At 42.6% G+C, this 14,629-nt stretch overlaps 1 protein-coding gene across 1 annotated transcript in view; it reads right to left on the bottom strand.

Moving 5' to 3' along the window:
- Positions 1-14,629, bottom strand: part of LOC126176670 (collagen alpha-1(I) chain-like) — a gene marked incomplete at its 3' end in the record, with an annotated part of 308,515 nt that overhangs the window by 24,403 nt on the left and 269,483 nt on the right. The window contains exon 8 of the mRNA XM_049923829.1: positions 7,610-7,727. Within this exon, the coding sequence (XP_049779786.1) occupies positions 7,610-7,727 (118 nt within the window). The remainder of the gene's footprint in view (positions 1-7,609; positions 7,728-14,629) is intronic.

The raw sequence follows: 14,629 nt of genomic DNA, 5'->3' as shown, positions 1-14,629 counted from the left end.
GTGTGATATAGACCCCAATTTGAAAATGAAATTATACATTTTTCTCTCAATGTGGACCCCAAACAAGGTCTGAGGAAATATCAAGTTGACCGGTATTTCACAATGTGTTGAAAAAGTTTGCCAAAGGGTTGACATGCTGAAACATATGCCAGAGGATTAAAATGATAATCACCATTAATTAATATCCATGTAAACACTAAAAGTGAACGGTACCTTGGAATTAGTGGCCTGTAACATGCGAAATTTTAAATGTCTGCTAGCGGTACTTGGCCTTCCCTTACTTTGGCTCAGTCTGCTTACACAGAAAGGAAATAAAAGAGAAAGCACAGGCTTGTAATATGTATGGGAATGGGATAAACATCCTAATCTCCTTCTCTCCCCTGTCCACACCCGTCTCACCCTATCCCTTTTTTTACCCATACACTCCTCCCTCCCCTCTCTCTGACAATCCCCTATCTCTCTCCACCTCCTCCTGTCCCTCTCTCTACCCAACAGAACGTACCAGTGTGACTTCAAACACTTTGTTACAGGAAATGTTCAAAATGTCCTCCGTTAGCGAGGATCCATGCATCCACCCTCCGTCGCATGGAATCCTTGATGCGCTGATGCAGCCCTGGAGAATGGCGTATTGTATCACAGCCGTCCAAAAAACGAGCACGAAGAGTCTCTACATTTGGTACCAGGATTGCGTAGACAAGAGCTTTCAAATGCCCCCATAAGTGAAAGTCAAGAGGGTTGAGGTCAGGAGAGCGTGGAGGCCATGGAATTGGTCCGCCACTACCAATCCATCGGTCACCGAATCTGTTGTTGAGATGCGTACTAACACTTCGAATGAAATGTGCAGGAGCTCCATCGTGCATGAACCACATGTTGTGTCGTACTTGTAGAGGCACATGTTCTAGCAGCACAGGTAGAGTATCCCGTATGAAATCATGATAACGTGCTCCATTGAGCGTAGGTGGAAGAACGTGGGGCCCAATCAAGAAATCACCAACAATGCCTGCCCAAATGTTCACAGAAACTCTGTGTTGATGACGTGATTGCACAACTGCGTGCGGATTCTCGTCAGTCAACACATGTTAATTGTGAAAATTTACAATTTGATCACGTTGGAATGAAGCCTCATCCGTAAAGAGAACATTTGCACTGAAATGAGGATTGACACATTGTTGGATGAACCATTAGTAGAAGTGTACCCGTGGAGGCCCATCAGCTGCTGATAGTGCCTGCACACGCTGTACATGGTACGGAAACAACTGATTCTACCGTAGCACTTACTCTCCATGCAGTGACGTGGTCAACGTTACCTTGTACAGCAGCAACTTCTCTGACGCTGACACTAGTGTTATCGTCAACTGTAGGAATAATTTCCTCGTCCATTGCAGGTGTCCTCGTCGTTCTAGGTCTTCCCCAGTCGCGAGTCATAGGCTGGAATGTTCCGTGCTCCCTAAGACGCCGAGCAATTGCTTCGAACGTCTTCCTGTCGGGACACCTTCGTTCTGGAAATCTGTCTCGATACAAACGTACCGTGCCACGGCTATTGCCCCGTGCTAATCCATACATCAAATGGGCATCTGCCAACTCCGCATTTGTAAACATTGCACTGACTGCAAAACCACGTTCGGAGTGAACACTAACCCGTTGATGCTACTTACTGATGTGCTTGATGCTAGTACTGTAGAGCAATGAGTCGCATGTCAACACAAGCACCGAAGTCAACATTACCTTCCTCCAATTGGGCCAACTGGCGGTGAATCGAGGAAGTACAGTACATACTGACGAAACTAAAATGAGCTCTAACATGGAAATTAAGCGTTTCCGGACACATGTCCACATAACATCTTTTCTTTATTTGTGTGTGAGGAATGTTTCCTGAAAGCTTGGCCGGACCTTTTTGTAACATCCTGTATATATACAGGGTGAGTCACCTAACGTTACCGCTGGATATATTTCGTAAACCACATCGAATACTGACGAATCGAATCCACAGACCGAATGTGAGGAGAGGGGCTAGTGTAATTGGTTAATACAAACCATAAAAAAATGCACGGATGTATGTTCTTTAACACAAACCTACGTTTTTTTTAAAAATGGAACCCCGTTAGTTTTGTTAGCACATCTGAACATATAAACAAATACGTAATCAGTGCCGTTTGTTGCATTGTAAAATGTTAATTACATCCGGAGATATTGTAACCTAAAGTTGACGCTTGAGTACCACTCCTCCGCTGTTCGATCGTGTGTATCGGAGAGCACCGAATTACGTAGGGATCCAAAGGGAACGGTGATTGACCTTAGGTACAGAAGAGACTGGAACAGCACATTACGTCCACATGCTAACACCTTTTTATTGGTCTTTTTCACTGACGCACATGTACATTACCATGAGGGGTGAGGTACACGTACACACATAATTCGGTGCTCTCCGATACACACGATCGAACAGCGGAGGAGTGGTACTCAAGCGTCAACTTTAGGTTACAATATCTCTGGATGTAATTAACATTTTACAATGCAACAAACGGCACTGATTACGTATTTGTTTATATGTTCAGATGTGCTAACGGAACTAACGGGGTTCCATTTAAAGAAACGTAGGTTTGTGTTAAAAAAAAAATACTTCCGTGCATTTTTTTATGGTTTGTATTAACCAAATACACTAGCCCCTCTCCTCACGTTCGGTCTGTGGAATCGATTCGTCAGTATTTGATGTGGTTTACGAAATATATCCAGCGGTAATGTTAGGTGACTCACCCTGTATATATATCACATGACGTTTCAATAGATTCATTGGACCAAATATTTCGAAATTAGAAGGTGTGAGTGAGATTTTGCCTGTACAGTGGTTGAGAAGATCGGTAAAGTGAAGTTATGTGAGCTCCTCTCTCGTGAGCAGACTTGCGTGAGGTCTTGCGTGGTCGTGGAATAGAAGGTCGATTCCATATTTGTGGCGACCAACACGCTACAGTCATTTCCTCAATTTCATGATTTGGCACAGCACACTTCAGTGTTAATCGTCGCACCATGAGGATGGAAATAAAAAAAAATAACGATTTCAGTCCCAGAAGAGCGTAATCTTGACTGTACTGACTTAGGGTTGGCTTTGAGCATTTTCACAGGAGAAAAGGCAGTGTGGAGCCACCACATATACTGTAGTTTTGTTTTTAGTTCGAAGTGACGAACCAGTGTTTCATCAAATGTGAAGATGTTCGATAAACAACTGTCACCATCAGAATTATAACGTACAATAAATTCCGCACATATGGTCCTTTGTTGCTCTTTGTGGTCTTCTGTTAGTCAGCGAGGATGAAAGAATCGCCGTGCATTTGTTCAGTTCCAAGTACCCGTAGACATTGTGAAAGCTCCCTGAAGATCTACGATGGTCTTGTTTTCCACCACGAGAAAGTCAACAGAAGTTGTGTGGTTGGAACGCATTACGGACGCCATTCTGAAGGATACCTGTGGCACCCCCAGCACTCGGAACTTCAGGTAACCTCAGTGACTGACGCAGAAATGTTTAACGCTGTCCGACAACAAATTCCGCATTTTTTTCAATTGAAATTCGCCGAAAAAATCGCATGTTGCATTACTTATTGAACGCCCTACGTATTTCTGCATATTGTTGTTTTGCAATACCTACATGCATGAGTTAGGTAAGTTATGCAGAACATAGTCATTGTGTATGTGGCAAATTTGCATCTGATTTTGAAAATATATGGAGTTCATTAATCCATGAATACATATGATTAAAAACATATATTTTAGGGGATAAAGTGCAAAAGTTTATTGGAAGCAGTTATGAACTTTCCACCTAGCAAAGAAAGAAATAAAATGGTCGCAAGGGATTATTGGCTGGGAGATTCCATCTGGCTTTGTTCAGCCACCTGAGGCAACTCTTCCTATTTATCACCACGCTGGCGTATTGCCTGTTTATGAAGGTGAAATTATTAGGTCAACACAAACTCGCAGTCCACGAGTGAAGGAAATCACCGGCTTGTCCATAATTCGAAACTGGGGCACTGCAATCTTGGTAGCAACGCTAATGAGTAGACCACGAGTTGTGGACACCTGCTAAAGAACGTGAAATAGACAAAAAGAAGGAGTTCTAAGGCGAATGCTTGAGTAGAAGGACATAAGCCAGATTCATCTACCACGATGGGAACCTTGAGACTGCAGAAATAAAACAGGTGATTTCGTCCCAGTAAACGGAATGTAGTGCAAAACAATGTAGCGCAATCAAACATAAAACTTCAAAATTAAAACATGAATATAACCCTTCTTTTCAATTTAGTGACACTCTTCACATCAACGCATAGTGCTCGATTTATCCAAAATTTGGAAAATCCTTAGGAATAAGGAATATTATGGATTTAACAGCATATTTTCCCAGAAGGAGACTGAAAATAGGTAGTTCAGTTTGCAATACGATTGAATTCATGATATTAAGTAAAACGTGAGATATTATTATTAATAAAACAAATGAAGCATCTACTCTGTTTTTATTATCGTGTATTAAAAATATTTCTGTTTTCACCTGTAAAAATATAAAACTTCTCATACATGTCCAAGGCTTGTAGATATCAACTTCACTGAAAGACATTATGGACACACTGAGAAAAACCAGTGCAAAGAAACAGAAGCTTTGAAAAATGAATGCAATGAAGATGAGGCAGGAGAACATCATGAGAGAGATCTGCATGAAAAGAGGAGCCCAAACCACAGAGATCTGGTTTGAGCAGTCCTTCAAGTAACCGATTTCTAAGAGTTCGTTGTGTCACTGCAGTGCGAACTGCTGCTCAAGCTGCTGCTGCAGATGCAGCACCACGCGCCAGAGCCATGTGACAAACAGGATGGTCTTCCATCTGGGTAGCGCTGCGTGGCCGCCTGGAGCCCGGTGTTTCTACGTCCGCACATCCTGCTGACCACAAAACATGTACTGGGGCTGCAGTCCTGCCAACTCTTTCTGCAATATCGCAAAAGGAACATCCAGATTCTCACAGCTCTATTACACGACATTGTTCAAACTCAGTGAGGAGTTGATAATGTCGTCTTCGGCGCTCTAAAGCCATATCAACCCACCATATCCAATCTCATAAGTAGCTATCGTCCACGAGTGTTACAGAGTTTATTGAAAACAAGCTTGATTTGTGTCCTTATAGTGGCACTACCAGCGCCACTCTTATGCGACTGGTACGAAACGTGACTAGACATCATCATTCACATATAGAATAACGGCTACCAACTTTTTTTTGTCGGAAAGCTCGTTCTTGTCGCTGCGATATCCTTACTGTCAGTATACAGCGAGTTTTCGTCAGCATATTTGTTAATGTTTATTAGACTGTAATGTAAAAATCTAAAGTAAATCGATCACGAACTTCTTAAGATATTTGCTGACAACGTGTCAATATATATGAAACTTGTCTAGCTTGAAAGGGGAAACTAGATGGAGCTATGGTTGGCCCTCTACATGGCGCTGCCATAGGTCAAACGCATATCAACTGCGTTTTTTAAAAATAGGAACCCCCATTTTTATTACATATTCGTATAGTACGTAAATAAACATGAATGTTTTAGTTGGACCACTTTTTTGCTGTGTGATAGATGGCGCTGTAATAGTTACAAACATATGGCTCAATATTATAGACGAACAGTTGGTAACAGGTTGGTTTTTTAAATTAAAATACAGAACGTAGGTACGTTTGAACATTTTATTTCGGTTGTTCCAATGTGATACATGTACCTTTGTGAACTTATCACTTCTGACAACGAATTCTGTTACAGCGTGATTACCTGTAAATACCACATTAATGCAATAAATGCTCAAAATTATGTCCGTCAACCTCAATGCATTTGGCAATAGCCGGCCGCGGTATCCGTGCGGTTCTAGGCGCTCCAGTCCGGAGCCGAGCTGCTGCTACGGTCGCAGGTTCGAATCCTGCCTCGGGCATGGGAGTGTGTGATGTACTTAGGTTAGTTAGGTTTAAGTAGTTCTAAGTTCTAGGGGACTGATGACCACAGCAGTTGAGTCCTGTAGTGCTCAGAGCCATTTGAACCATTTGGCAATACGTGTAACGACAATCTTCTCAACAGCCAGTATTTCGCCTTCCGTAATGTTCGCACATGCATTGACAATGCGCTGACGCATGTTGTCAGGCGCAGTCGGTGGATCACGATAGCAAATATCCTTCAACTTTCCCCAAAGAAAGAAATCCGGAGACGGCAGATCCGGTGAACGTGCGGGTCATGGTATGGTGCTTCGACGACCAATCCACCTGTCATGAAATATGTTATTCAATACCGCTTGAACCGCACGCGAGCTATGTGCCGGACATCCATCATGTTGGAAGTCATCGCCATTCTGTCATGCAGTGAAACATCGTGTAGTAACATCGGTAGAACATTACGTACGAAATTAGCATACATTGCACCATTTAGATTGCCATCGATAAAATGGGGGCCAATTATCCTTCCTCCCATAAGGCTGCACCATACATTAACCCGCCAAGGTCGCTGATGTTCCACTTGTCGCAGCCATCGTGGATTTTCCGTTGCCCAATAGTGCATATTATGCCGGTTTACGTTACCGCTGTTGGTGAATGACGCTTCGTCGCTAAATAGAACGCGTGCAAAAAAATCTGTCATCATCTCGTTATTAGTCCTGTGCCCAGTGGCAGAAGTACACGACGTTCAAAGCCGTTGCCATTCAATTCCTGGTGCATAGAAATATGGTATGGGTGAAATCGATGTTGATGTAGCATTCTCAACACCGACGTTTCTGAGATTCCCGATCTCGCGCAATTTGTCTGCTACTGATGTGCGGATTAGCCGCGCCAGCAGCTAAAACAGCTACTTGGTCATCGTCATTTGTTGCAGGTGGCTTAATACTTCCTGTTTCCTTAAATAACGTAACTATCCGGCGAACGGTCCGGACACTTGGATGATGTCGTCCAGGATACCGAGCAGCATACATGGCACACGCCCGTTGGGCATTTTGATCACAATAGCGATACATCAACACGTAATGGACCTTTTCCGCAATTGGAAAACGGTCAATTTTAACACGGGTAATGTATCACCATGCAAATACCTTCCGCACTTGTGGAATGTTACGTGATACCACGTGACTATTACAGCGCCATCTACCACAAAGCGAAAAAAGTGGTCCAACTAAAACATTCGTATTTCTTTACGCACTACACAAATATGTAATAAAAATGCGGGTTCCTATTTAAAAAAACGCAGTTGATATCCGTTTGACCTATGGCAGCGCCATCTAGCGGGCCAAACATAGCGTCATCTGGTTCCCCCTTCAAGCTAGACGAGTTTCGATCTTTGTAGTTTTTTCGTTTGATGCTTATTTCGTGAGATATTTGGCCCGGTCACTATCAATGGAGCACTAGATTTCGCTCTTCACTACAGCGCCTGTACTTCTCTTTATACCGACCACATGAAACTAATGCACAGCACTTTCCATATTCTACCTGAAGGGGCACGGACAGTAGTGTTCCAGAAAGGATGCATCGCTTTCAGTCATTTCCCCTGCCTTAAACCTGCGCACTTCCCAGACAGATTACGAATGCACTGTACTAAGGAGGAATAAGCAACTTACCTTTGAGGCCCTTGTCGCCGTCCCTGCCATCGGTTCCGGGCACGCCGGGCGCGCCGTCCAGTCCCGGAGGCCCTTGGCTGCCCTTCGGTCCAGGGACTCCAGGCAGACCCGGAGGACCCTGCCGGACAAACCACACTGATGTCACGGAAGTAGCCAGATAGCTGGCAGAGTGTGTATCTGTTACACTTAAGGGAATGGTGTCTAACTAAGATATGTAATTAAAGTACCACAAACTAGAAGTATAATAAATCTGTCATTAGGTAAGCGGTTTACCTAAAGCGTGCTTAACAAAGTACATCCCACAACCCCACAAAATGTCACATTACCGTGGGGCTTATAAATTGTACATAAAGTCTGCTGAAAACATAACGAAAAATTTTGTTCGCATTCTTTTCTTGGAAATAATACTTTTTATTCGTCTATATCAATGTTCCGCTCTTCAAGAGAGTACCCATTACACATTACACACTTATGCCAGAGATTTTCCAATCCACGAAACAATTCTGCAAACTGATCTTTAGCATAGCTTCTTGCACTCTCAGCGACGCGTCTTTATCTATTCTACGCTTGCAAAACGACAGCCATTCGAAGTTTTCTTTATTTTTTTAGAACTGAAAAGAGTCACGTTGTGCTGTGTCTGACGAATACGGAGGGTGGGATAATCATTACGTTCTGGGTGTTGGTCAAAATTCACGAACTAGCGACGGAGTGTCAGCAGCTCCATTCTCGTGGTGCAAATGTTGTAACATACCTCGCCACAGACGAACGGATTCCTTCACATTAACTCCGTTGAACTTGTAGGTAGTGCTTCTTATCGATCGTTTGACCCTATGGCGAGCACTCATGGTCATCAGTGCCGTTAAAATCATAGAACGCAGACGGCATAACCTTCACATTCGACCGCATTTGTTGTGCTTTTTTTCGGTCGTGGCGATCCAAAATGTTTGCACAGTGGAGCTTCCGTTGTTCATATCTGTAAGCCTATTTCGGAACAGATCTTGCTGCCATAGGTTCCATGCCCTAACTACCCAAAAACCTCATGACTACAGTTACCTGACCTGCCAACACCATCAGCGATTTCTCTGATGGTGATCGTTCACAATCATTTCTTTCACATAATCCGCGATTTCATTCCTAACGCTGTGGCATAGTTGCGCTAGGTGCAGGAGTGTCAGAACGTGGAGACATTCACCGGCTCGCTACATCACAGAGAAGCAACCGCGCCCGCAGATAGGCAACACACCGAACAGGTTTCGGAAGCAGGCTGGGTGGCGGTCGCTCGTTCCCAGCCACACCGTGTCGGTGGCTTCACACACTTCACCGAGACTCGAACTCGGGACCTTTCGCAGGAGAGCTTCTGTAAAGTTTGGAAGGTAGGAGACGAGGTACTGGCAGAAGTAAAGCTGTGAGTACCGGGCGTGAGTCGTGCTTCGGTAGCTCAGTTGGTAGAGCACTTGCCCGCGAAAGGCAAAGGTCCCGAGTTCGAGTCTCGGTCGGGCACACAGTTTTAATCTGCCAGGAAGTTTCATATCAGCGCACACTCCGCTGCAGAGTGAAAATCTCATTCTGGAAACATCCCCCAGGCTGTGGCTAAGCCATGTCTCCGCAATATCCTTTCTTTCAGGAGTGCTAGTTCTGCAAGTTTCGCAGGAGAGCTTCTGTAAAGTTTGGAAGGTAGGAGACGAGGTACTGGCAGAAGTAAAGCTGTGAGTACCGGGCGTGAGTCGTGCTTCGGTAGCTCAGTTGGTAGAGCACTTGCCCGCGAAAGGCAAAGGTCCCGAGTTCGAGTCTCGGTCGGGCACACAGTTTTAATCTGCCAGGAAGTTTCATATCAGCGCACACTCCGCTGCAGAGTGAAAATCTCATTCTGGAAACATCCCCCAGGCTGTGGCTAAGCCATGTCTCCGCAATATCCTTTCTTTCAGGAGTGCTAGTTCTGCAAGTTTCGCAGGAGAGCTTCTGTAAAGTTTGGAAGGTAGGAGACGAGGTACTGGCAGAAGTAAAGCTGTGAGTACCGGGCGTGAGTCGTGCTTCGGTAGCTCAGTTGGTAGAGCACTTGCCCGCGAAAGGCAAAGGTCCCGAGTTCGAGTCTCGGTCGGGCACACAGTTTTAATCTGCCAGGAAGTTTCATATCAGCGCACACTCCGCTGCAGAGTGAAAATCTCATTCTGGATGTTGCTTGTAGTTTGTACATTACAGAAATGTAACGAATATTGAGTATTATTTGTGGGGGTGTCAGTAAGGTTAACCCTGGAGAGAAAGATACATTTACTTTAGTGTGTACCATAACTGAGTCATACGTTTGTATCATTTTGCTACCGTATTTACTTACATTTTTGCTGGAAAATTATCTGAGTGCAACTCAGAGCACATAAATGAATACACTCTACTCCGTTAACACTTTTACATCTACATGTTTACACCATTCCAGAGACTTAAGTATTTAGATAAACTTAATGCAATCGTAAAGGTAGTAGAGACTATGAAGGCTGAATCTTTTTTATATATGCACTTTTATGTCAAAGTACGAACTCATTGATATGATTATTTGATAATTGTACGTTATACAGTAATGTCAAGAAATCTCTTTTTATTATTATTGAAACAGGCATCCCAATTTCGAGAAATGTTTGAAGAAATTTACATTGGTTCTTTATAACTTATCATTTAGCAACCTGTTCCCATGTGTTGTGCCATGAATGATAATTTCTACTTCTTGACAGAAGTCCATATGGTGTCCTTTAATCATTCTTATGTAATACACATCATTTGCGATATCATGAAGTGTGTTGCTAGTGTCTACGTGGACTGCTGTTGTCCATTTAATAGGATCATTAGTGTGGTAAGCACTTGTGTGTTGATCGTATCATTTCGTAAGTGTCTTGCAGTCTGGCTAACATAAACCGTTTTATCTGCAGTACAGACTGTTTTGATATGATAGGTTGTGTGTGTTTATCTGTCAATATGCTTATGTTGCATTAGTGTGTGTCTTGTAGTATGTTAGATGTAGTGAAAGTGAAGAAAAAGAAAGGCTTCACGTTTCTGTGTAGCTAAAAAATACCGACCAATGGTAGAATTTAGTTTGTACTATATCATAAATATGCTTGTATAGAAAAGATTCGATCTTCATTGTTTCTGCTATATTTTCAACTGAAATTCGTTTATCTAAGTAGTTAAGAGTGTATGGAGCGATTCAGAGGTCTAAATGTGAACGAGATACCGAAACATGATGTCTTTCTCGCTGTGCTCTATGTGTGAGACACATACATTCCACCAAAAACTGTAAGTAAATACGCTCGCGATAAGATTTAGACATACATCTCACTTAAGGTACACATTACATTTTTTTACTATGGTTCTACAAAAGTAGCCACTTTGTAAAAGTAGACACTAAATGTCCTTTATTTTCTGAACACGTTTTGGGAGTGGCCCGTCGTCAGATGGCCTGCTAAATTAATAACACCTTATTATATTACAAATGTGAACACATGCAGAAACGTATTCATACAGGCACAACGGTTTGAAACAAAAAATCATAAAATTGCTTTTAAAGAAATAATGGTGACAGTGTAATATAATTGTGTTGTGTTGTTTGGGGGAGAAGATCAGACAGAGATCGGTCTAATCGGATTAGGGAAGGAAGTCGGCCGCGCCCCTTCAGAGGATCCATCCCAGAATTTGCCTGGACGAGTTAGGGAAATCACGGAAAACCTAAATCAGGATGGCCGAACGCGGGATTGAACCGTCGTCCTCCCGAATGCGAGTCCGGTGTGCTAGCCACTGCGCCGCCTCGTTCGGTTGTGCAATATGAGCGTAATGCACTGACAAAGAAGTCTTTCGACTTATAAGGCATAGGGACAGAAATACTGATATGACATATAGACAGCTAACAGAACAAAGGAGTACAGCGGCTCCCCACACTGCGTGAGTAAACTGGCTCGCGCTGGATGCAGTGTGAGTGATGGTGCTGCAGCCCGCCAGTACAGGATAGCAAAATATTATTTTTTAATAAGATTAATTTTACAATAATATCAGGTTTTTATACAAATTTATAGTGGTTTCTATTTCGTCCCAACATATAGGCAACGTAAATCGTATTTAAGACATATGGTAAAATGTAAAAATTAAAGTAGAAAGATTAAATCTTGTGTAAGTCACAAACAAGAAGAAAATAGAACATCTGCACTAGCAAAAAATGTAAAAGCGGAATTAATTAAGCTTGTAATCAAACATGCTTAAGAACAGTTACGTATTACATGTTAATTGGCCATTGGTTGCATTATCTGGGTTAGTACGGCGGTGAAGACAACTTTCAAGGTCCTCTAAACTATGGACAACCTTACCTTTGGGTTACAAACGTAGAATGTTTAACCTACTCCGAATAGGACTAACTCGTGGTCACATCCCTTCAATTGACTTCTTAGACCACTGCCATTACTCGAATAATTGTGTTCACTGAATCTTGTTTTAAAATCCCGTCCAGTCTGGCCTATTTAAATACTGTCACAAAACCCGAATCTAATTCTACACTTACTTGTACGACTGAATTTATCTAATTTCTCAGCCGAAATATGGCTAGAAAAAATCCTAACTTTTTGTTTGTACACAACCCCCCCCCCCCCCCCCCCCCCCCGCCCAATGAACCATAGACCTTGGCCGTTGGTGGGGAGGCTTGCTTGCCTCAGCGATACAGATGGCCGCACCTTAGGTGCAACCACAACGGAGGGGTATCTGTTGAGAGGCCAGACAAACGTGTGGTTCCTGAAGAGGGGCAGCAGCCTTTTCAGTAGTTGCAGGGGCAACAGTCTGGATGATTAATCTGGCCTTGTAACAGTAACCAAAACGGCCTTGTTGTGCTGGTACTGCGAACGGCTGAAAGCAAGGGGAAACTACAGCCGTAATTTTTCCCGAGGGCATGCAACTTTTCTGTATGGTTAAATGATGATGGCGTCCTCTTAGGTAAAATATTCCGGAGGTAAAATAGTCCCCCATTCGGATCTGCGGGCGGGGACTACTCAAGAGGACGTGATTATCAGGAGAAAGATAACTGGCGTTCTACGGATCGGAGCGTGGAATGTCAGATCACTTAATCGAGCAGGTAGGTTAGAAAATTTATAAAGGGAAATGGATAGGTTAAAGTTAGATATAGTGGGAATTAGTGAAGTTCGGTGGCAGGAGGAACAAGACTTTTGTTCAGGTGAATATAGAGTTATAAATTCAAAATCAAATAGGGGTAATGCAGGAGTAGGTTTAATGATGAATAAAAAAATAGGAGTATGGCTAAACTACTACAAAAAGCGTAGTGAACGCATTATTGTGGCCAAGATAGACACGAAGCCCATGCCTACTACAGTAGTACAAGTTTATATGCCAACTAGCTCTGCAGATTATGAAGAAATTGATGAAATTTACGCTGAGATAAAAGAAATTATTCAGGTAGTGAAGTGAGACGAAAATTTAATAGTCATGGGTAACTGTAATTCGAGAGTAGGAAAAGGGAGAGAAGGAAACATAGTAGCTGAAAATGGATTGAGGGTAAGAAATGAAAGAGGAAGCCGTCTGGTAGAATTTTACACAGAGCATAACTTAATCATAGCTAAAACTTGATTCAAGAATCATAAAAGAAGGTTGTATACATGGAAGAATCCTGGAGATGCTACAAGGTATCAGATAGATTATATAATGGTAAGACACTGATTCAGGAACCAGGTTTTAAATTGTAAGACATTTCCAGGGGCAGATAGGGACTCTGACCACAGTCTATCGGTTATGAACTGTAGATTAAAACTGAATAAACTGCAAAATGGTGGGAATTTAAAGAGACGGAACCTGGATTAACTGACTAAATCAGAGGTTGTACAGTGTTTCAGGGAGAGCATAAGGGAACAATTGACAAGAATGGGGGAAAGAAATACAGTAGAAGAAGAATGAGTAGCTCTGAGGGATGAAGTAGTGAAGGCAGCAGAGGATCAAGAAGGTAAAAAGACAAGGGCTAGTCGAAATCCTCAAAAATGAGATCGACAGGAAGTGCAAAATGGCTAAGAAGGGATGGCTAGAGGACAAATGTAAGGATGTAGAGGCTTATCTCACTAGGGGTAAGATAAATACTGCCTACAGGAAAATTAAAGAGACCTTTGGAGAAAAGAGAACCACTTGTATGAATATCAATAGTTCACGTGGAAACCCAGTTCTAAGCAAAGAAGGGAAAGCAGAGAGGTGGAAGGAGTATATACAGGGTCTATACAAGGGCGATGTACTTGAGAACAATATTATGGAAGTAGAAGAGGATGTAGATGAAGATGAAATGGGAAATACGATACTGCGTGAAGAGTTTGACAGAGCGCTGATAGACCTGAGTCGAAACAAGGCCCTGGGAGTAGACAACATTCCATTAGAACTACTGCCTTGGGAGGGCCAGTCCTGAATAAACTCTACCATCTGATGAGCAAGATGTATGAGACAGGCGAAATACCCTCAGACTTCGAGAAGAATATAGTTCAAATCCCTAAGAAAGCAGGTGATGACAGGTGTGAAAATTACCGAACAATCATTTTAATAAGTCACAGCTGCAAAATACTAACGCTAATTCTTTACAGACGAATGGAAAAACTGGTAGAAGCCGACCTCGGGGAAGATCAGTTTGAATTACGTAGAAATGTTGGAACACGTGAGGCAATACTGACTCTACGACTTATCTTAGAAGAAAAATTCGGAGTAGGTATTAAAATCCATGGAGAAGAAATAAAAACTTTGGGGTTCGCCGATGACATTGTAATTCTGTCAGAGACAGACTTGGAAGAGCAGTTGATCGGAATGAACAGTGTCTTGAAAGGAGGATATAAGATGAACATAAGAGAAAGCAAAACGAGGATAAAATAATATAGTCGAATTAAGTCGGGTGAGGCTGAGGGAGTTAGATTAGGAAATGAGACACTTAAAGTAGTAAACGAGTTTTGCTATTTGGGGAGCAAAATAACTGATGATGGTCGAAGTAGAGAGGATATAAAATGTAGACCGGCA

Source organism: Schistocerca cancellata, chromosome 3, assembly GCF_023864275.1.
Source record: "Schistocerca cancellata isolate TAMUIC-IGC-003103 chromosome 3, iqSchCanc2.1, whole genome shotgun sequence".
Taxonomy (NCBI): domain Eukaryota; kingdom Metazoa; phylum Arthropoda; class Insecta; order Orthoptera; family Acrididae; genus Schistocerca; species Schistocerca cancellata.
The sequence above is the reverse complement of the archived record's forward strand: the minus strand, read 5'-3'. Positions and strand labels throughout refer to the sequence as shown.